The sequence below is a fragment of the Jaculus jaculus genome, chromosome 1, assembly GCF_020740685.1.
Source record: "Jaculus jaculus isolate mJacJac1 chromosome 1, mJacJac1.mat.Y.cur, whole genome shotgun sequence".
Lineage (NCBI taxonomy): Eukaryota > Metazoa > Chordata > Mammalia > Rodentia > Dipodidae > Jaculus > Jaculus jaculus.
The window spans coordinates 335,735,096-335,756,629 of NC_059102.1; the positions used below are offsets into that span (position 1 = coordinate 335,735,096).

Sequence of the window (21,534 nt, forward strand, 5' to 3'; positions counted from 1 at the left end):
CCTGTGAAGCCTAGGGACCCTGGTTCAAGGCTCGATTCCCCAGGACCCACGTTAGCCAGATGCACAAGGGGCACACGCGTCTGGAGTTCGTTTGCAGTGGCTGGAGGCCCTGGCACACCCATTCTCTCTCTCTCCCTCCCTATCTGCATCCTTCTCTCTCTCTCTCTCTCTCTATGCCATTCTCAAATAAATAAACAAATAAATGAACAAAAAAAATTGTTTTTAAAAAGCAAAGTGGAGCTTTGTGTTGGTCATGCCATGCATTCTGCCGACCATGGTGTTTAAGCACCACTCTAGCTCGTGACTGCCCGCACTGGGAGAGCTGGGACTATACAGTCTAGGTCAAAGGAATTGGTAGCATCCTTACCTTGTATTAAATGATGGCAGCCCTGAGTGGACCTGCTCTACAAGGTAATAAAATGTAGCCTGCCTATGCTCCAGAGTAAGCATCTCTCTCTCTCTCTCTCTCTCTCTCTTTGCCTGCATGTGTTTGTGTGTTGTGATTGTGGTGGGCGTGTGTGTATGCATGTTTATATTTGTGGGCACATAAGGGTGCAGGTGTGGTGGTGGTTTGGATGTAAAATGTCTTCCATAGACTCATGTGCTTGTATATTTATCCTTAGTTGGTGGTGCTATTCTGGCAGATTAAGGGACTTTTAGGAAGTGGAGCCTTGCTGGAGGAAGAGTTCCATTTCGGGGGGCGACTTGAATTTTTATAGCCCAGCCTCACGTCCTGCGCTGTCTTGCTCTCTGCTTCCTCCTTGATGGTGTGACAATGGGATACATTCTCCGGCATGCTTTCCCCACCGGGGCTCTGCCCTCTGGAGCTGTGACCTGAAGTCATCACTTTCCTTCCCTAAGGTGCTTTTCCTGGTCAAGTATTTTGTCCTAGCAACGAGAAAGTAACTGATACAGCAGGTGTGCGGCATGTGTACGGGGTGAAGGCCAGAGGCTGACACTTGGGTGTCTTCCTCAATCACTTTCCCCTTTATTCACTGAGGCAGGACCTCAGAGCTCGCTGACTCTGCCTGTCTAGCCAGCCGGCTTGCCCAGGTTCCCCAGTCTCTGCCTCCTGAGGGCTGGGATTACAAGCAGGCTGCCATGCCCACTCAGCATTTAGTTGGACGGGAGGATCTGAACTCTGATCCTCATGCTAGCTTGGCAGGTAACTTTATCCCCTGAGCCATCTCCCTAGGCCTACAGCAAATATTTCTAAATATCACTTTAAATAAAACCTCTACTGTTGTTTCAATTTAAGAACATTCTGGTCAACAGGGAAGGTATGGATTTAGAAACAATCTGCTTGTTTGAACTGACAGTTATGATGTTGGCACAGGACCAGACCTTACAAGACACCAGCTACTAAATATTTTCTATGTCCAGAGCCGGAGTGGAAACTCTCTGCCGCCTGGTTTTCCTGTGAATCATCAGGGGCCGTCAGGACCTGCACTGGGTGTCAGGACTGCCTGCCGGCCTCCTCTGGAACTGGTGTTCATTTCAGCCCGTGGTACCAGACTGCTTAGCGCCCGGAGCACTGGGTATACCTAGCAGATTCTGTCCTCTACGTCCCTCTCGGCATGACTGATGCTTTGCTTTCTGAGCAGTCTGCAGCCTGGATTCATCATTGCTCACACAACTTCTTGCACACGTCACACTGGCTCCTTGAGTGCAAAAGCTGGGATCAACTTCTTGTATCCCCTTAGCAAGAGGCCTGGTGCACGGTGACTTCAGTAAATATCTGTCAAGTGAATGGTTTCATTTCTGCCTCTTGTCAGCCGAAGTAGTCTTTGGGGCAGGCCTCGTTTGCTTGTCTCAGCATTTGTGGTCTTGGAGCCGGTTCTCTTCTCGGAACCCTTCTTTGAGTCCCTGTTTGCTAAGGACAAAGTACGGAGAGTCGGGGTTCTTTGCACAGTGCCCTTCCACCCCATCAGGCATCTCCATGGCCACAGCCTTTTGTGTGGGTGTGCTTTGTTTTCTTTTTCAAGGTAGGGCCTTGCTCCAGCCCAGGCTGACCAGGAATTCACTATGTACTCTCAGGCTGGCCTCGAACTCACAGTGATCCTCCTTCCTCTGCCTCCTGAGCGCTGGGATTGGTGACAGCTTTTATTTGACTGAGCATTCAACGTGGGGAGGGGTCTTTCCAGCACCCTTCAAAGCAGCTGCCGCCTTCTCCTGTTGGGCAGCATCATTCTCTTGTCCACGGCTGGCCACGGGGGGGGGGGGGGGAAGCCTGCAGGGCTTCTTGCTGCTCTGCAGCCTCCTTCCTCACAAGGCCTCACACACTCAGTCTGCCCACCCTTGGCAAGGGTCCAGCTGAAACTGCATCTCGTAAGCTTCCCCTTAAGTCAGCCAGCCCACCCGCTATCTAGTCATTTGTTTTACTTACTACATTAGTATGTATTTGATGTTTTATTTATTTGATAGGGAGAAAGATAAAGTGGATCTGTGTTCAGATCCCCAGCACCCACGTGAAATGTGAGGGGTAGTGGTCTTGCTCTAACTCAGCACTGAGGAGGCAGAGACAGGGGATTGCTGGGGCTCACTGGCTGCTAATGTAACTGAGCCAGCGAGCTCTAGTTTTAGTGAAAGTCCCTGTCTCAAAGAGTGAAGTGGAAGCGGCTGAGCGAGACTCCATACGTTCACCTCCGGCTCCACATGCATGCACACACATGCTCCCCCATGCACACGAATGTGCTTAACACACACACACACACGTGAAAAGATCTAGAAAACAACATTTGGAAAGAGCACACATCTGTTCTTCAAGCAACCTTTACTCTTCTGAGGGTGTTAGGTCTGCAGGGTGAACGAGTAATTTAAGCTTCATGAATTTGAGTTCCCACCTTCGCCAAAGCTAGCAAGAAAGCCAATCCAAAAGTCATTGTCGCCCGTTTATAACAAAGTCAGCTGTCGCCTTAATCACCAAGTCCTTCTTCCACCTTGTAAATCACACTTTAATTCCAACAGTTGAGAAAACCCATTAGTTGCTCCCTTCCTGCCCTAAATGTTCTCTGCCTCCCCTGGAGGATGCGGCTCCAACTTTTAACTAGCCTCAGAACAAAGCTGGCGCCGAGGCGGAGGCTCATGGGCCCTGGGAGGAAGCCCCCGCTGCACGAGGGCCGGCGTTCGCTGAGCATCCGGATTAAAGTGGTGTGGGGAGCACCTTTCACCGTTACACAAAACCCTGTAGCCCGAGCATTGTCCTTGTCCCCTGACCAGGGTTATAATAGGGTTTTTGCCACAATCCCTCCAGTTTTTATTTCTCTCCGACAAGACTGGAGGCCTAGCTTGTGGGTGCACCCTCGCTGGGCAGGAGCTAACTTTGTTTCTGATCGTCTTGTTTCAACCTCTGGCGAAGTTATATTGCACTGCTGGGCTTTTTTTTTTTTTTTTAAACCACTCTCTTTCTTTCTACTGGGACTGCCTCTGTGCGGCAGAGCATCCTGTCCCTCCTCCTGTCACCACCGTTAGTTAAAAATAATTGTTATTGCAAGCGCCGTGTATGCCACTATCATTTTCTTTCATGGCCAAACCCAGTAAGCATTCGTTTCAGCAAAGAAAGTCAGGAGCAAATAGAATCCAGTTCTTTTTATTCAGACCACAGCACCTGCCACAGCCTTAGCTAGCCAGACATGTTAGTTACATTCCTAACTGGTTCATCTTCTTGGCCTCCAACTTGGAAAAGCAAGGAAATTAATTGCAGCCTTTCCTCTGTTAGAGAATTGCAGGTGTGCGCCTTCTAACTTTCATCTAGTCACTAATAATCAAATACTTGCATTTGCTTATGACGTTTCTCTTACCCCTTTGTAGATAGAACGGGTTCTAAAGTTCAAGAAGCCCCTCTACTCACAGCAGGCTAGATATTTGCCCATAAACAAAGGCTTCAGGAACATAAATCCTGTAGCTATGACTCTGAGCGCGATTGTATTGATGACATTTCAGCAATTGAAATTATTGTAAAAAAGAAAAAGCACCTAGTGGACTCATGAGAAGGGCCATAATAGCCTTTAACATTTATGAAATATTTACCATATTCCAAGCCAGGGTCCCACGAACTTTGCACATTTGATTCTCATAGCAAACCCGTGAGGTTCCAGCTATGCCATGGACAGAACTGAGATTCAGAAAGTTTTAACCACTTGCCCAGGATCCCAAGCCGGCAGCATGCCAAGCACCAAGACAGAGAAAAGGATTTGAGATGGGTAGATTGGAACAGCAGTTGCCTTAGCAAGAGGCGGGAACTGTCACCCCAGCAAATCTTTGTAAATCAGTGTGCAGGCGAAGGGAAAAGAAAACTGAGATTCTCTTTCTTAAAACTTGCTCCTGCCTTCTAAGAGCCCTTCTTGTCTTGTTTGGAGAAGCTGGGGGAGGGGCAGGCAGTCCATTCGGACCTGAACAGTCACCCACTGAGATGACTCCACACCCCCATGCATCTAGTGGGAACCATGTGGTCTTCAGAAGAACCACACTGACAAGAGTGTGCTTTGCAGAGTGTTTCCAGCAAGTTCCGCACCATGAGCGGCTCAGTCCTCATGTTTCACCCTCTTCTGGGTCTACATTCTGGAAACGCTGGAGCCTCCAGGGAACCAAAATACCCCAGCGTAGAACAACCCCGAAAAGGATGGGCCGTGCCGCGGCCAGCCAGCGCTGAGGACCCCAGCGAGACTCCTTCATAACCTGCCTTTAGCTCCACCCCCGAGAGTCACTGATGGGCTGCAGGGGAATTCTGCTTCCACTCTGCTGGGCCCTGCCTTTCCGCGCACCTCCTGGACGATTCGGATCCCCTGATGTCGCAAGTGGAAGTCTCACTGTGTAGAGTCCTCAGACCCTCAGGCTCACCCTCTCCTCCTCCTCCTTTGGGTGCGAGTGTGCATGTGGGGAGGCCAGAGGTTGACACAGGGTGTCTTCCTCGGTCACTTTCCACCTCGTTTCTTGAGACAGGGTCTCTGGTAGGGCCCAGAGCTTGCTGATTCAGTAGTCTAGCCAGCCAGCTAGTCCCGGGGACCCTGTCTGCATGCCAGGGTGACGGTATTGCAGGTGGGCTTCCACACCCATGTAGCATCTCCGTGGGTCCCGGTCTCAAGCTGTGGCCTCGTGCTTGTATGTGCCGCAGGTGCTTTAGCGACATTTGAGTGGGAAGTGCCACCAGCTCCGGTGCCAGCTCAGCGCCTCCTTCTGAGGAACAGGTCGGTTCCTTCTCTGTAAGAGGGGGCCTTCTCTTCTCTTCTTTTCTCATCTCAGAACACACATCTGTCCTTGTTTTCTTTTAGGCAGCTTCAAATGCTGATCCCTGTCACAGTTCTCATTTTGGCCAATGATCCTGGATTGTCCCGCATTGCATCCTTGGAGCAAAGTGACATTATTTTCTGCTGTTCTGATTGTTTACCAAGCATATGGATTATTTTTTCTTTATTTTTATTTTAATTTTTTTAAAAATTTTTATTAGCATTTTCCATGATTATAAAAAATATCCCATGGTAATACCCTCCCCCCCCCCGCACTTTCCCCTTTGAAATTCCATTCTCCATCATATTACCTCCCCATCTCAATCATTGTACTTACATATATACAATATCAACCTAAGTACCCTCCTCCCTTGGATTATTTTTTCTTTATGTGGTCTGTCTCTAGGGCCATAGTCTGAATTCCTAGGAGATATTTGCTGAATACTAGATATGGGCATTCACTCTGCTGCCTACGTGCTGGCCGAGCTACATCGGCCACTTTCCTTCAGGGTCCTCCGAGCTCCCTTTCAGAACTAAGAGGCCTAGTAACTTCGGGAAGGCAGATCAGCAGTCAGCCTTTCGGGTATTGGGTCCCCTCATGCTTTCACAAGTTGGGGACTGCCAAGGGCTTTTGTTCTCTTGGGTTGTATCTACCAGTGTTTATCACTTTTGAAAGTAAAGCAAAAAACCTTAACTATTCGTTTAAAATTAACAGCCATTACTGGTTCCATGTGGATCATCAGTGTTTAAACATTAAAACTCATTAAGTCATCCAGCGTGGTGGTGCACTCCTTTAATCTCAGCACTGGGAACGCAGAGGTAGGAGGATCGCCGTGAGTTCAAGGCCAGCCTGAGACTACATAGTAAATTCCAGGTCAGCCTGAGCTGGAGTGAGACCATACCTCCAAAAACAAAAACAACAAAATAACAACAACAACAAAAAACCCCAACTCATTAAGTCATATGATTTCAAGGTTATTGCAATGTGCAGTCTGAATAGTATTAGAATCCGTTAGTTTATCCTGTACTTCATTGTACTTCAAATATAGTCTTTTAGCTATTCCTAATATTTTTGTGTGCAGTGCCAGGGACTGAACCCAGGGCCTGTGTGTGCTAAGCAAATGCTTTACCACTGAGCTGCCTGCTTCTTCCCTTCCTTCCTTCCTCCCTCCCTTCCTTCCTTCCTTCCTTCCTTCCTTCCTTCCTTCCTTCCTTCCTTCCTTCCTTCCTTCCTTCCTTCCTTTCTTTACTTCTTTCTCTTTCTTTCTTTTTCAGGACAGCCTCATGTAGCCCAGAGTAGGCCTTGGCCTTGAACTTTCTTTTTTTGTTTTACAGAGAGTAAGAGAATTGGTGCACCAGGGCCTCAGCCACTGCAATTGAACTCCAGACGCTTGCACCAGTTAGTGGGCATTACGACCTTATGCTTGCCTCACCTTTGTGCATCTGGCTTACATGGGATCGGGAAAGCTGAGTATGGTCCTTAGGCTTCATAGGCAAGTGCATTAACTGCTAAGCCATTTCTCCAGCCTGGTCTCGAACTTTCCATGTAATTAAAGATGACTTTAAACTTCCTTGTTTTGTTGTTTAGTTTTCTGAGATATGGTCTCATTCTAGCCCAGGCTGACCTGGAATTCACTATGTAATCTCATGGTGGCCTTGAACTCATGGCAGTTCTCCTACCTCTGTCTCTTGAGTGCTGGGATTAAAGGCATATACCACCATACCCAACTAAACTTCCTTTTTAAAAAAATTTTTTTTAAATTTATTCACTTATGAGATAGAGAGAGGAGGGGCGGGGGAGAAAGAATGGGCATGCCAGGGCCTCTAGCCACTGAAAACCAACTCTAAATGCATGCACTGTTTTGTGTATCTGGCTTATGTGGGTTCTGGGGAATCGAACCTGGGTCCTTAGGTTTTGCAGGCAAGCACCTTAACCACTAAGCCATCTCTCCAGCCCAACTTTAAACTTCTGATTCCTTTCTTTATACAGGCATGCAACATCATGCCAGGTTTATGCTGTGCTGAGGATGGAATCCAGGGCCTTGTACATACTAGGCAAGCCCTTTTCCAACTGAGCTATAACCCCATCCCCTATCCTGTTAAGACATCATAATTAGTCACTAAATAATGCAAACCTCCCAAAAGTTGACCAACTTCATTGAACCATGTTTAAAAAGCACAACTGTTAATATCACCACCCATCTCATCTGAAAACTGTCAGGAGTTGAGAAACTGTCAAGCTTAGGGTGACAGATATATGTCTCTAAAATTCTAATTTTTGCTCACAGGCTCAGATTTTATCATTGGCAACAAAAATTGTTTTCCTGGAAGTGACAGGCTAGCTTCATTCGTTGAATAATCTATCTGCCAAGTACTCACATTTGAATAGCCACAGCTCCACAGTTTGTCGTTCTTCCAAGTTAAAAAAAAAAAAATAAAAAGCATTCCAAGAGAAAAAAATGGCTAGCTTAGTTTATTGTGGTGACAGCCACGTGGTGCCTCTCCATGAGGTGGCCTTGACATTTCATCAGTGGTATCAAATGTATGCCGAGGAATCGTGATTCAGTAAGTGACAGGGGTGTTCGTCTGTGCTCTGGCGTCCCCGTTGACTGTGAGTGGGTGACAGGGGAGAATACATTGGGTCCCAGGACAGTTGGGTGCTTTGAAATTTAGTTTGACCTAAGGAACCCGAAGTTTTACTTTCCTGTCTCCTTGGTACCTACCCCGTCTGCAGTGTTATCGGAGGCAGTGGGGCAAGCAGACAGTGTCATGACGGGCTTTTTTTTTCTTGTGATGTTATCGTACACTGAGCAACAGAGACCTTGAACTCCTGACCCTCCTGCCTTGTACCACCGTGGCCGGCTCATTGTGTACTGTTGACCAACAGCTCTGTGAAAGGGTCTCTGGGACCCCTGACATCATGGAGCAGTTTGCTTTGCGCTCACGTCCTTTGTGCCTGGTGGATGCGGTGACTCACTGGTCCTGCCTTGGAGAGATTACTGCGTCAGTGAGACCCCCCTGGGCTCTGTCCTGGTCCCCATACATTTCCCCTTGGGGTGGTCTGTGGAGCCTGACCGTAAGTCTTGCTTTCAGAGTGACTTTGCACTGCCTGCTCAGCAAGCACTGTTTCATCCTGACGTCTCCATTCTACGTGTGGCTGAGCTGAAAAGCCTATCTTCAGTTGTGATAACTTCGTCCTCTGCATAAGGGAGCTCAGCTGTGTTTTCAGAGGTTCTCTGCTGTTTTGTCTTATCTTATTTCATTTCATTTTATGGAAAGATCAGACAGGGTCTCATCTATCCCAGGCTGGCCTTGAACTTCCTCCTGTGGTTGGCAGTGACCTTGGCCTCTGATGTTTCTGTCTCCCCCTCCCAAGTGCTGGGATTGCGGGAGTGAGCACCCAAGCCCAGCATCTTTGGTGTTGTGATGATGACCTTTGGCATTTCATGAGTCCTTGAAATTTTATACAGTTCTCTGATTTTAGGGAGAAGGGGAAAATGGACTATTGAGAAAAGTTAACGTTTATCAAATTCTCAAGGAGGTCTCAGACCTGTTTCCCTACAAATAGAAACACAAATTACTAAAATGACTTTCAGAAGGCCATGTTTATGGGATGGCATCTCCCACCCATTCTCCATTTCCTCACGCCCTTCTGGAAGGAATGTTGAGAGCCCTGGCTGGGCTCCATCTGCCCTCCAGCCCCTGGACATTTCTCCCCAGCACCTCACTGGCCAGGTGTTGACATGTCACTTCACAGTTGTTTTTTTGAGCGCCCTCTGACTTGTTCTGCCGCTGCGTAAAGTGTGTGTGAGCGTCCACTGAGCCTCTCCTTCCAAGACATGGAGTCAGAGCTGGGTCCCTTCACAAGCACATTTGGGGATAATTCAGAGAATACGCTTAGTTAAATTAGTGAGTTCCCTTCAGAACCAAGGGCAAACTTGGATTACTTACTTAGGTCTGACTGCCTACCTTCTCCCCTCTGAGAGCAAGCCTGCCGTCCTTGGTTCTCACGGTGGCCTTTCTGGGCCACTTTCTCCTGTGTGCAGAGGGGTGGTGACTACTGCTAACCGGGGGAGGCAGGGGAGCATCTGCAGCCTGCGCACGCTTGCATCCCTCTGTCCAGTGCTGGCCCTGCTGGGCTGGATGGAGGGGACCCCGCAGCCCTGAAGCTGAAAACGGCCCTGCTCCACAGCAGGTTACAATACAGTGTGGCCAATCCTCACTTCCCAAAAAATTCAGTTTGTGTGAGTGTGTGTTCATGCATGTGAGTGTGTGCACATGTGGGGTATGTGTACGCACTTGTGTGCATGTGCACGCAACGGCCAGAGGTCAGTGTCGGGTGTCTTCCTCAATTGCACTCTGCCTTATTCTTTGAGATGACATCTCTCCCGGACGTAGAGCTTCCTGATGCGGCAAGGCTAGCTAGCCCGCAGTCTAGGATCCACCTAGCTCTGCCTCCCCAGGCTGGTTTTGCAGCTGCACACCACCACACAGATGTTACATGTGTGCTTGGGATCTGAACCCAGGTCCTCATGCTTGTGTGGCAAGAACTTTTTACCCACTGAGCCATCTCCCCAGCTGCAAATTTTTTGCAGTGTGTGGTTTATTTCAGTGGCGTCATGGTTTTTGAAAACGCTTTTGCTTGTCTCACACAAAACACAGAGTAGGGCCTGACAGTTGGGAGGCAGCACTGTCCCTGTCCCTTGTAGGGACCAGGAACGTTCTTTAGCAATGAACAGGCTGTGTTCCTTGTACGAGGGTGGTGTGTGTGTGTGTGTGTGTGTGTGTGTGTGTGTGTGTGCGCGCGCGCACGCGCGCTATAGCGCTGCTCTGTGGTGCGTGTTCAGGACTGTGCCCCAGCCCTTGGGGTTGCTTGTTTTTGACCTGAGCTTTCTGGGTGGATGGCACTGGATTCCACCTCTGGGTCACCTGTGTAAGCGGAGCGCTGTCCTCCACTGGCCTTACCTCCGGCAGAGCCGTGTGTGACTCCTACTTCCTGGGGTCAAACCTGCCACATGCTTTTGTTGACTTCTGTTCCTTGCGACTACACCAGAAAATTGGGACATAAGAGAATTTGACTTTCCTCAAAAGGCTGAGTAGTGGTAGGTGTAGGTGGTGCGGGGGTCACTGAGTCAGAGTGTGCGCCCTGGCTCTCGTTGATGACCCCAGGAAGCAATAGTGTGTGTTCCCTTCCACCAACGCAGTTGCAAGGCCTGAGTCTGGCCCACACCTCCTTGAGGAAGACGTGCTTGGAGGAGTCAGGTGAGGTGAGCCTTGGCTCTTTGTTCCTGCCGGTTGGCTTCTGTCCGTGTTCACTCAGATGCACCACTTCCTGTCTCTGCCACTACAGTGCCCTTTCTGTTTTTAAGGAAGGAAGGATTGTCAAAATGCGGAAGATGCAAGCAGGCGTTCTACTGCAATGCGGAGTGTCAGGTAGGTGGTGGGCTGCTGGCGGGGAGGGCTTTCTCGCCCCTGGAAATTGGGGCCACAGTGTCCCCCTTGTCCTTGTCTTGGCCTTCTTCAGTGTCCCTGAATTAGTTACTTATTTGGTTGCTGCAGCAGATACCTGACCAAAGTAGTTTAGGGAAGGCAGGGTTTAATCTGACTGTGGTTGGAGGACAGTCCGCCCGGCAGTCACCGTGGCGGAGCACAAGCAGCGGCCGGCCAGGAGAGGGTGAGGGCTGTGCTCTCATCGCTTTCTTTCTTTTTTTTTTGAATTATTTTTGTTTATTTTTATTTATTTATTTGAAAGTGATGGACAGAGAGAGAAAGAGGCAGATATAGAAAGCGAGCGAGAATGGGTGTGCCAGGGCCTCCAGCCTCTGCAAACGAACTCCAGATGCGTGCGCCCCCTTGTGCATCTGGCTAACGTGGGACCTGGGGAACCGAGCCTTGAACCGGGGTCCTTAGGCTTCACAGGCAAGCGCTTAACCGCTAAGCCATCTCTCCAGCCCGCTTTCTTTCTTTTTATCCAGTCCAGGACAGCAGCCCATGAAATGGTTCTTCCCCAGAGTGGGTCTCCCCACCCCAGTTAACCTGATGTAGAAACTCCCTCACAGACATGTCCAGAGCTGTTTCCATGATGATTATAAGTCCCATTAAACGGACAATGGAAGTGGAGCGCCACGGTCACACCTTGAGTGTACATGTGCAGCCCAGGACTGAAAAGCAGCCACAGTGTGTGGCCGCAGGCAGGGGCGGCAGCAGAGACCCCGTGAGGCACAGGCGGGGCTCAGGATCGGTTTGCCTCCAAGGACACCATCGGCAGATGGAAGGTGCAGAGGTGACAGAAGGAACACATTACATCCTGCCTTTAAAGGGTTTACATTTCGTTGTGGATCTTTAGTTTGAGGAATCCCTGAAGCAGGAGGGAACCCCTCCTCCACCCTCAGGCTGCTAGAGCGCAGGCTTTGGCAGCTGGGCTCAGGCGAGCCCCTGGCACCGGCTTTGCACAGACAGAGCCTCTCAAGCCAGGGCCTTGGGAGCAGCCCGGGCAAGTCTCAGGTTGGATCCTGCAGGGTGGGAATGGGAAGGCAAATGAGGGAGACCCTCAGGACTGTCTTCTGTGGTACGAAGAATGGTGTTCCTGAAGCCATTAGAGTGACCACCAGTTGCACAAAATGCCTGAAGGGGGTTTTATGAAAAGCATTACATAGTTAGAGGAATACACTATATTCTTGACACTCTTCCTAGTTTCCTGTGTGCTGTGCATGTTAGGAATTTCTGACCTTCTGATCTGACCTGCATACTCTCTCTGGCCTTTTGCTTTCCCTTTTTCCTTTGAAGGGACCCTGTTATCACACAGTGGGAAATGCTGGTGCTGTTGGGTGGCTCTAAGTGACAGGAAGATGTTCTCTATTTGCACGCCTCCTCATTGGTGTGACCTTTCTATACTTGCTCTCACGCATCCCTGTCCCCACCGCAGTACCCCTCTACTCTGCCCACCACTACTTTATTTCTTCCCTGTCACCTTCTTGCATGCTTGGCCTCAGAGCACACTGCTAAGCCTGTCGCTCATCCGACGGCAGAGGGCCAGGGTCGTGGACACTTGCCATGGTGAAGCAGACTCTGACGTGTTGGCTTGGGAAACTGAGGCTGCTCTGGCTTAGACGTCCCTGTGTACTGTCGCCTTGCCTCTGTGTCCCAGGGTCTGCTTGCTGAGTGACGGTGGACAGGCCGGTGGGGCTGGCAGCTGACTTTTCACAGGAGCCATGGTGGCAGCAGAGGCAGAAAGGGAGGAGGGTGCAGTGCCCAGATGCAAAAAACAAAAAGAAATACTCTTATCTCCTTCCCCTTCCCACTTCTGCTAAATCCTCTTCCCAGCTAGTCTCCTTATACTTTTATGTCCTTCTTTGTGACCGACTGAGTTGGGTCATGCATGAGCATGGTCATACCATGGGAGAACATGACAATGCATTTCGTGGGTCAGTGTGATTCTCCCCCCAACAACATTCTTTACTGATAGCTCCTCAAGGAGGCGTGGGGCCTTACAGGTTCCCACCCGCCTAAGAGGAAACGTGGATGGACCCAATCTCGTGCCGGCCACCACCATTGTTCGTGAGTGCAGTGGCCATGTAGTGTCCAGGCGACATGTCCAGTCCTCCCCACCCTCCAGCCCTTACAGTCTTTCTGTCATGTTCCCAATCCTTTCCCTCCAGGCTCCTCAGAGAAGCAAGCCCAGCCGGTCACGTACAGTCTAGGTGATGGAGCTCGGAGCAGTAAGAGGACAGGGCCAGCAGCCGGTCCCTGAGGCCCCCTTTCCTAGCTCTGAGAGCTCGTCACGTAAAGGACCAGAGTCGGACTTTCTTCAGATGCAAGCAGGAGACAGCCATGGCCTTGTTGAAGAGTTGCAGGAACCAGGCCATCGGGTGGGTTTGAAGTTGGGCATGGCCAGTGGCGCACTGAGTGGTGGGGGGTTGCCCTAAGTGACCACAGCAGCCTGGGGGGAAGCTTAGCTTTCTGCAAAGAAAAAAGCCAAGGACAATCCTTCCTTTTAAGAGAATTGTTTCTCCAAGTAAGAGAACAGTGGGCTTCTGAGGTCACCAGGGCCCCAGTGATGAGTCTGAATGCTCCTGAGTGACTGGGAACAGCCCAACAATAGAGGTGCTCGGACTGTGGCGTGACGCCGTGTCCCCGCACCTCCTCGGGGCACTGCTGAACCATGGCCCAGTAGGTGGTATTCCGTGGTCTGTGTTGGGATTTTGGGGTGTCCAGTATGGTTCCTGGGGCTCTGGTCTTCCAGGTTTGCAGACTCAAAGCTCATTTGGGGCTGGTTCATGTTCATCAAATACCTCCCTCTGTTCACATGAGGACGCCTCCTTACTGCTGCCCATCAGGAAGAGCAGCTGGGTGGGTGGCTGCATTGTAATGAGCAGGAACCTCGGGGTGGAGGAAAGCGCTACAGGAGGTTCTCCTCAGTACCTCAGGCTGAGCCCCCGGAGGGAGAGCTTGCTGTGCTGTCTCTCACCCTGAGCAGAGCCCTCTGGGAATGCTGCGCCGCCTTGGGCTCCTAATTCACTCTCATGACCAGAGCACCCTTCTGCTAAGTGAAGACCCAGCTGTCACCTATAAGTTTCCCTGTTGGTTCTTTTGTTGTTGTTGTTTTTGTGGTTTTTTTTGAGGTAGGGTCTCACTCTAGCCCAGGCTGACCTGGAATTCACTGTGGAGTCTCAGGGTGGCCTCGAACTCACGGCGATCCTCCTACTTCTGCCTTCCAAGTGCTGGGATTAAAGGCGTGCACCACCACGCCCGGCTTCCCTGTTGTTTCATCTGTCCCCCGTAGTGGAAGGATGAGGCTCGTGACCGTGGCTAGTTTTCAACCTTTGCACCGAAGAAATAAATAAGCAAGAGACAGTGTATTAGGACAGACTGGGCATGACAGCCCTTGCAGTCCAGTCAGGTTTGCATTGCTAGTAGAAATCACCCAACCAAGTACAGCTTGCGGGGAAAAAAAAAAGGTTTATTTTGGTTTACAGGCTCGAGGGGGAAGCTCCATGATGGCAGAGAAAATGATGGCATGAGCAGAGGGTGGACATCACGCCCTGGCCAACGTAAGGTGGACAACAGGATCAGGAGAGTGTGCCAAATACTAGCAAAGGGACACTGGCTATAATACCCATAAGCCCGCTCCCAATAATACACTGCCTCCTGGAGGTGTTAATTCCCAAATCTCTATCAGTTGGGAACCCAGCATTCAGAACACCTAAGTTTAGGGGGTCACCTGAATCAAATCACCACAACAGCTTACTAGCTTACTAGAAATAAGTGGGTAAAAACGGAGGGCAGTACCAGGGCTCCATACAGGATATTGTTAGGAGCAAAGCGATTGAGACATCTGCTACAGCTAACACCATACTCGGGACTGAAGAAGATGCTTGGATGGACTCACAGTGGAGGCTCTGCCAGGTCTAACACGGTGAATGAAAAACAGCAGCAAGGAAGACAATCGAGGGATTCCCCGCTGTAGAAAACATGGCCCTGGGGCTAATTCCCTGAACCTTTCTCAAAGGCAGCCTCTCTTACCTGAGATTTGCAGATGGTCATTGTCACACAACACATGGTGGAGGTGACCCGGTCCAATCCACCAGTGGATACGAACACAGTGTCTGGCCTGGCGAGGTGGCCCGGTGAATAAAGGACTCGCAGCTTCAGTGTGGGGACCAGGGGTGGGATCCCCAGCACCCGTGCAAATGCTGGTTGCGAAGTAGAGACCGGGCTTCCCTAGACAAGTGGCCAGGCTAGACTAGCTGAACCAGGGCGCTCTGGGTTCAAGTGAGAGACCTGCCGCTGTTGGGGGCAGTAGTGAATGGACCCAGAGCCCTGGGTGCAATCACTGTGGTCTCCTAACCGCGCCTGGAATTGTCCTCAACCCCAGGCACTGTTTTATAACTGATCAGCCTCTCCAGTAGGAAGACACGCTATGAACGAGAGCCCAGCCCGTCTCCTCTGTGGGAGTAAAAACGAGCCCCTCCCCTCCCTAGACATGGTGGCTCAGCACAGCGTTCTCCACGTGTCAGATGGTGAAATCCACCTGACTTCTCTAACTCTCTGAGACCATGGAGGGGCAAAGTGGAAGTGCTGTGGCATTTTCTTGTTATTTCGAATTTTAAGAAATCACAACTACCCATGTGCAAGTAGATGATGCTGATTTTCAAAGTTAAATTAACACACTGGAACCCCCTGCCTCCCCCAATGCTGGAGTTAGAAAAAGGGGGTTGCAAGCTGGGCATGGTGGCACATGCCTTTAGTCCCAGCACTCAGGAGGGTGAGGTGGGAATTCAAGACCAGCCTGGGGCTACAAAGTGACTTCCAGACTAGCCTGGGCTAAAGTGAGACCCTGCTTTGAAAAGACCTTCCTCCTAATAAAAAAAGTGCCTGGAGAGATGACTTTATGCCTAAGGTACTTGCTTGCAAAGCTCAAGGACCCAGGTTCTATTCCCCAGAACTCATGTAAGCCAGATACACATGGTGGCACGTGCACCTGGAGTTTGTGTGCAATGGCTGGAGACCCTAGAGCACCCATTCTCTCTCTAATAAATAAATTAAAAATATACTTAAAACATTTTAAAGAAAGAAGAAAGAAAGGGAGCTAGCTGCATGGCAAGACTCCAGGTTTCCTCTTCAGGAAGGCGGAGTGTGCTTCATTGAGCAGAAAACGGGATACCACAGTAACCTGTCCTTTTGTCCAGAGCTGGAAATACAGGTGCGCTACAAACAATTGTACAGCCTTCGAATCCTCTAGAAGCATTTTTGTCCATGTACAAAAATGAAAGTCATGCTCAACCCTTATTATCTTGGCTGAAAATGAACTAGAAGTTTAAAAAGAGCCATTAATTAAAATAAAACAAAAAAATACTAAAAACAACCAACCACCTCTTAATTTTACATAGATTTGATGGCTTAGGTTTCTTGTACCAACAACGTGCGTGTCGTGTAAAATTAGGAGGTGCCCATCCTGAGCACGGTGAGCGCCCCAGCCCTAACCTGGAGAAAGCCACTAGGCATGTCTGCTGGCCTGAGTGTCTCACAACCCTTTCTGTGCAAAACGGCGCTCTTATACAATTTTATAAGGATTGCAATCAGGGCAACCATATTAGCTTGAATTTTGAGAAAAAGAATAGTTTTTTTTTAAGAGCTCTTTAGAAAAATTGAAACAAATTAAAAGGCATATAAGCAGCTGTAAAATCACTGTATTCAACAAAACTGCCAGTATTAAAAATTAAAACAAAATTGTTACTTTTTTTTTTTTGCCCAGCGTGTTTGAGGACCATCTCTTCTCTGCGATAGAATAAAATGTACCAAGTGCCATCAGAATAAGGCTTGGGCGGGTCTTAGTGGGAGAGCACATACCTAAACATGTGCCTGACCTTGGGTTTGACCCTAGCATTGCAAAAGAAAAACAAAAAACAGCTCAAAACTAGTCTTATATTTCTACCAATGCTTTCTCTCCTTGCAAAAAAAAAAGTGTTTTTTGGGGGTTTTTTTTGGTATTAAAACTGAACAAGGGCTGGAGAGATAGCTCAGCAGTTAAGATGCTTGCCTGCAAAACCAAACAAACCAGGTTTGAGTTCCCAGGATCCACATAAAGCCAGTTGCATAAAGTGGAACCATGTGTCTGGAGTTTGTTTGCGGTGGCTAACGGCCCAGTTGTGTCCATTCTCTATGTCTCTCTCTACCTCTGCTTGAAAATAAATAAATAAAATATTTTAAAACAATGGTTCATCTCTGTCATTCTTCCTTAATTCACATCTTAACTCACTTTCTTTCTTTTTTTTTTTTTTTTTTTTGGTTTTCGCAGTAAAGTCTCACTCTAGTCCAGGCTGACCTGGAAGGAATTCACTATGTAGTCTCAGGGTGGCCTCGAACTCATGATGATCCTCCTACCTCTGCCTTCTGAGTGCTGGGGTTAAAGGCATGCGCCACCGTGCCCGGACACCGCTTTCTAAGGTGAAAGTGAATATTATTATTATGGTGAAAGCTCTCCATTCCCACTGCCTTGCTCTCGCCTTGTGCTTCTATGACATGCTCATAAACCCAGTGGAGGCAACAACTTCACCCTCCTAGCCCTCCCTCTGGGTCAGTGCGATGCTGGTTAAATGACTGAGTGAGCCCAGAAATGAACACTCACAGTGCTAGCGGAGATCGGGCCATGTGCCAGGCTGGCATGGGCTATCTCGTCTCCCCGGGACCCTGTCTGTGTGCATGAATGCCGGACTTCCAGCCTGAAGATGTGGTTTGCTAGTCCTCATGCATTGAGCCTGATTATCACTGCTGGGAGGTGTAAAACCGTACTTCTGAACCTGTTAAGTGACTCAGGGATCATGTTATTTACAGCCCCAGAGACAGGCGCACGGGGATTAAGTGGCCTGTGTGGCATCACAGAGCAGCTGGGCTGCAGAGTGGGTGAGAATGTGCGTCTCCTGAGAGGCCCAGACCAGTGGTCCTTGTTTTCCTCTGCGTGAGGGTCCTAGCAGTGAGCATCCCTTCCCTTTGAAGGCAGTCACGTCGTATTGTTGTATTGACATTGTATGTCTGTGGATAAATAAGTTATCGATAAGTTAGTTATAATAAATGTTGAAGCTTCTTTCCCCCAGTTCGTTGTCATTAACACCAAAGCACCACCCAGGACTCAGCAGACCACCCAGAATTCCTGCTGGGGCTGAGGTGGTCTTAGGCTGGGGTTCTCCATTCCAAGGCCACAGCGAACTCTTGCCCCTCTGTCCCAGTGGGTGGCCCCCAGCTCCCTTAGCCATACTGGGCCTTCTGTTTCTTTCTCTGTGCTCTGTGGCCACCCTGGCCAGGAGGGAGCCACCTGGCTGTGTGGAGCTGGCCCCCTGTCTCCACCTCATTGCCTCATCCCTGTGCTCTCATTTCAGACCCTGGCAAAAAAACAGGTCTCCTGCTCCCTTGGGTATATCTTGTCGTTTCTTCTTCGTCTTGCTCTTGGTTATATTGGGCACAGTGTTATTTAACTCCACAGAGCATTTTGGTACTGAACTTGAGCCCCCAGGGGTGGTGCCAGGTACCATGTAAATCAATCCTGGTATAGCATGTCATTCCCTCTTGGGATCCAGCGAAGGAGAGTTGGGGGAGGGGATCTCTGGAGCTCTACTGAGGGCCGAGTAAGTCAAGCTCAGGGGTAGGTCTTGGGGTTGTGGCTGGACAAAGCCGACGAGGTTCTTGTATTGTAATGGCGCATCAGGCCCTGAGACAATGCTAATTATGTTGTGACCTGTGTGCTCAGACACACAGCAGCTGTGGTTTCCTGCACAAGATTGAGTTACCATTGACAGGGGAAGAAACATGAGACCACACACCTCCCAGAGTAGCTAAAGGCAGCTGAAGGTTGCCGGGAGAGGGAGTCAGGTTCATCCGTGGTGTGTCCACTGATAGCTGCCCATTCCACAGTGAATAACCTTCCATCTGTGATCACGCAGTCAACCCTGACTTGAGTAAAAGTGGGTAAAAAAGAAGGACTAAAAGTAAGATGGAGGTTAATAGAAAAAACGAGAGTATTAGTGGGAAGGAAAGCAGGACAAGAGAGGGCTATTAAGGGGAATAAGATCAAAATACACTGTATACGTGTATAAAGATGGAGTGAGGGGTCCATGCAGAAAGCTGGGGGAGATGGGCCCGGACCACAAGTCATGCTCAGGACTTGAGGCGAGATCTAGTCTTGGGGTGTTCAGGGAACAGCAAGATACTGCTGTGGCCTTGGGGAGGCGTTGGGGGAGTGCCCGTCCCTGTGGATTTGCAGGTCATTGGCCTCTTGCATGAAGCAGTTAAAGATTCCGAGCTAAGAATCAAGTTGCGCTGTTGCGGGGTCTCTGTGGGCTGTAACTTGGAAGCGGGTCGTGGTGACGGAAGCAGGGAGAGTGGCTGAGGGCAGACATGAGGGACTACCAGACTTGGAGCACAGGGCCTGGGCCTCTGGGAGAACGGACTGGCCACTTTCTCAGCCGAGGCTGCGAGGGCGGAACCAGCCCCACCCACCTGCATCGTGCAAGCGAGTGTCTGAGTGCTCCCGTCAGCATGCGGATGCGTTCTTGTACTCCCCGAGCTCCCCGTCCTCAGCCCTGTGAACGGCCCCCAGTCCTGCCTCGGTCATTGTCACTTTCCGTTCGGTAGGAGCCGCCCCTCGCCTCACCGTGCCGCCAGCCACCATGATCGTTTCTTCCTTTTCAAGTGAGAGTCAGTGATGGTGTCAGCCACCGTTTACTGCACCCTCAATTCCTTCTTTTCCCTCCACCTCCCCATCTCCATGGAAAACATCTCCACTCTGGTGATGACGGCACACCCTTTACCTCCCCACCTGGCTTGGAAGCTTCAAGGTGTGACAAGAAGGAATACAAATTTGCTAATCCAGTTTCCTAATCTGAAAAATCTGGTGCCTGCGCCAGATTCTCTATGGCCCTTGACCAGTCCTCATTTGTACATTTTAAAAATATCGCCTGTAGGGCTGGAGAGATGGCTTAGCGGTTAAGCGCTTGCCTGTGAAGCCTAAGGACCCTGGTTCGAGGCTCGGTTCCCCAGGTCCCACGTTAGCCAGATGCACAAGGGGGCGCACGCATCTGGAGTTCGTTTGCAGAGGCTGGAGGCCCTGGCGCGCCCATTCTCTCTCTCTCCCTCTATCTGTCTTTCTCTCTGTGTCTGTCGCTCTCAAATAAATAAACAAAAATTTTAAAAAAAAATCACCTGTACAGGTTGTCCATAGCCCTGAAATCACCTTTGGTGGCTTGTCCTGATGGGAGACTAGAGCCACAGGACAGTGAGGAGCAGGCACATGAGTGGCCCAGACCCCTCCTGCGGCCTGACAGCTCATGCAGAGAGTGGGCATCGTGTGTGGTGTTGGACTGACCAGGAGCTGCAGGCAGGTGAGGGCTGGGAGGACAAACTATAAAGCATCTGACCGTGGTGGCTCATACTTGTGGTTCCCGCACTTAGGAAGACTGTCAAAGAGTTCTAGGCCTGAGATAGTGTGTAAGACCCTGTCCAAAAAAAAATAAACACACACACACCACAAAGTAGATTTTCTCTTTTCAGCCAGCTTGTCTATGCCAGAGTGAGGACTAAACAGTGGTATTTGTCTTGAAGGATGTTCTCTCTAGCTTTTGTAAGCATCCAGTGTTGTCCAAGATAAAACACGTTTACCTGACTTAGCTAGAGGAGCTATGGCATCCTCTCTTCTTGTATTTTATTCTTCTCTGCTTCCTCCCTCCCTCCCCCCCCCACCTCTCTTTGTCTCTCTGTGTCTGTCTGTCTCTCTCTCTCTGTGTGTTGACATTTTTTTTTTTTTGAGGTAACGTCTCGGTCTAGCCCAGGACAACCTGGAATTCACCATGTAGTCTCAGGCTGGCCACAAACTCATAGAGATCCTCCTTCCTCTGCCTCCCGAGTGCTGGGGTTAAAGGCGTGCACCACCACACCCGGCTGACAATTTTTTTTTTTTTTTAAATTCTTCCTAGAAAGAAGACTGGCCTATGCACAAGCTGGAGTGCTCATCTATGGTAGTTTTTGGGGACAACTGGAACCCCTCAGAGACGGTCAGGCTAACAGCAAGGATTCTAGCCAAACAGGTGAGGAGATGGATGAGGTTCATTTCATTCTGTGAAGATCAGAGAGATGAGTGAGCTGGGCAGCTCATGGGCTGCGAAGCCTTCTTTCCTGTCCCATCACACGGGAGGGTCAGCGCTGCGGGAGCGAGCTTGGTCTCTGCCTTATGCATTTAGGATATTGCTTATCCCAGACCAGAAACATAGCCATGGCTGTTAAATCAGAGCTCCTGTTCGTATTGTTTTATACAGAGAATCATGATCGTGGTTTCACAGCAAAAAAAAAAAAAAAGACCTGACCCAAAATAACTAGAGCCTCACGGGGAGCAGGCAGCGAGCTCGGGGGCTTCCCTGTCTGCTTCCTGACACTCGTAGCCACTGTCCCCTTGCCTGAGTGAGGTCCCGTTCCTCTCTTTCCTTGCTATGTGGCAGAGGTGACAAGGACTTGGGGCACAAAGAGGACGGTGGCATGTGCAGAGAAGAGGGAGTGGGAAGGTGGAAACAGGTGTCGGGGTGGAAGGAGACCGTCGAGGCGGGAGTGGGTGTCCTGACGCTTTCCCTGGCAGAAGCACAAGACTCTCCTGAGCTCGAGACGCGCACACCTCGTCCCTGAAGGGCCAGACTCAGAAAAGGATAGAAAGACTGCAGAGGGCTTGTCCTTAGGAGCTTAGGGGAGCCTGGGGAGCACGCGCCGGGGCACCTCCTGTCTGTCAGTGCAGCGGTTGGGCTTCTGGGCTGTAAAGCAGCCAAAACCTCAT

At 49.9% G+C, this 21,534-nt stretch overlaps 1 protein-coding gene across 2 annotated transcripts in view; it reads left to right on the top strand.

Moving 5' to 3' along the window:
• Smyd2 (SET and MYND domain containing 2) overlaps nucleotides 1-21,534 on the top strand; it is a 55,606-nt gene that overhangs the window by 11,338 nt on the left and 22,734 nt on the right. The window contains exons 1-3 of one of the 2 annotated variants that reach the window (XM_045141127.1): nucleotides 10,595-10,658; nucleotides 12,884-13,093; nucleotides 20,690-20,800. In XM_045141127.1, coding sequence (XP_044997062.1) covers nucleotides 12,929-13,093; nucleotides 20,690-20,800 — 276 coding nt within the window. In that variant the 5' untranslated portion in view covers nucleotides 10,595-10,658; nucleotides 12,884-12,928. Of the gene's footprint in view, nucleotides 1-10,594; nucleotides 10,659-12,883; nucleotides 13,094-20,689; nucleotides 20,801-21,534 lie in introns of those variants that run through there. The other variant, XM_045141126.1, reaches the window with a different exon arrangement.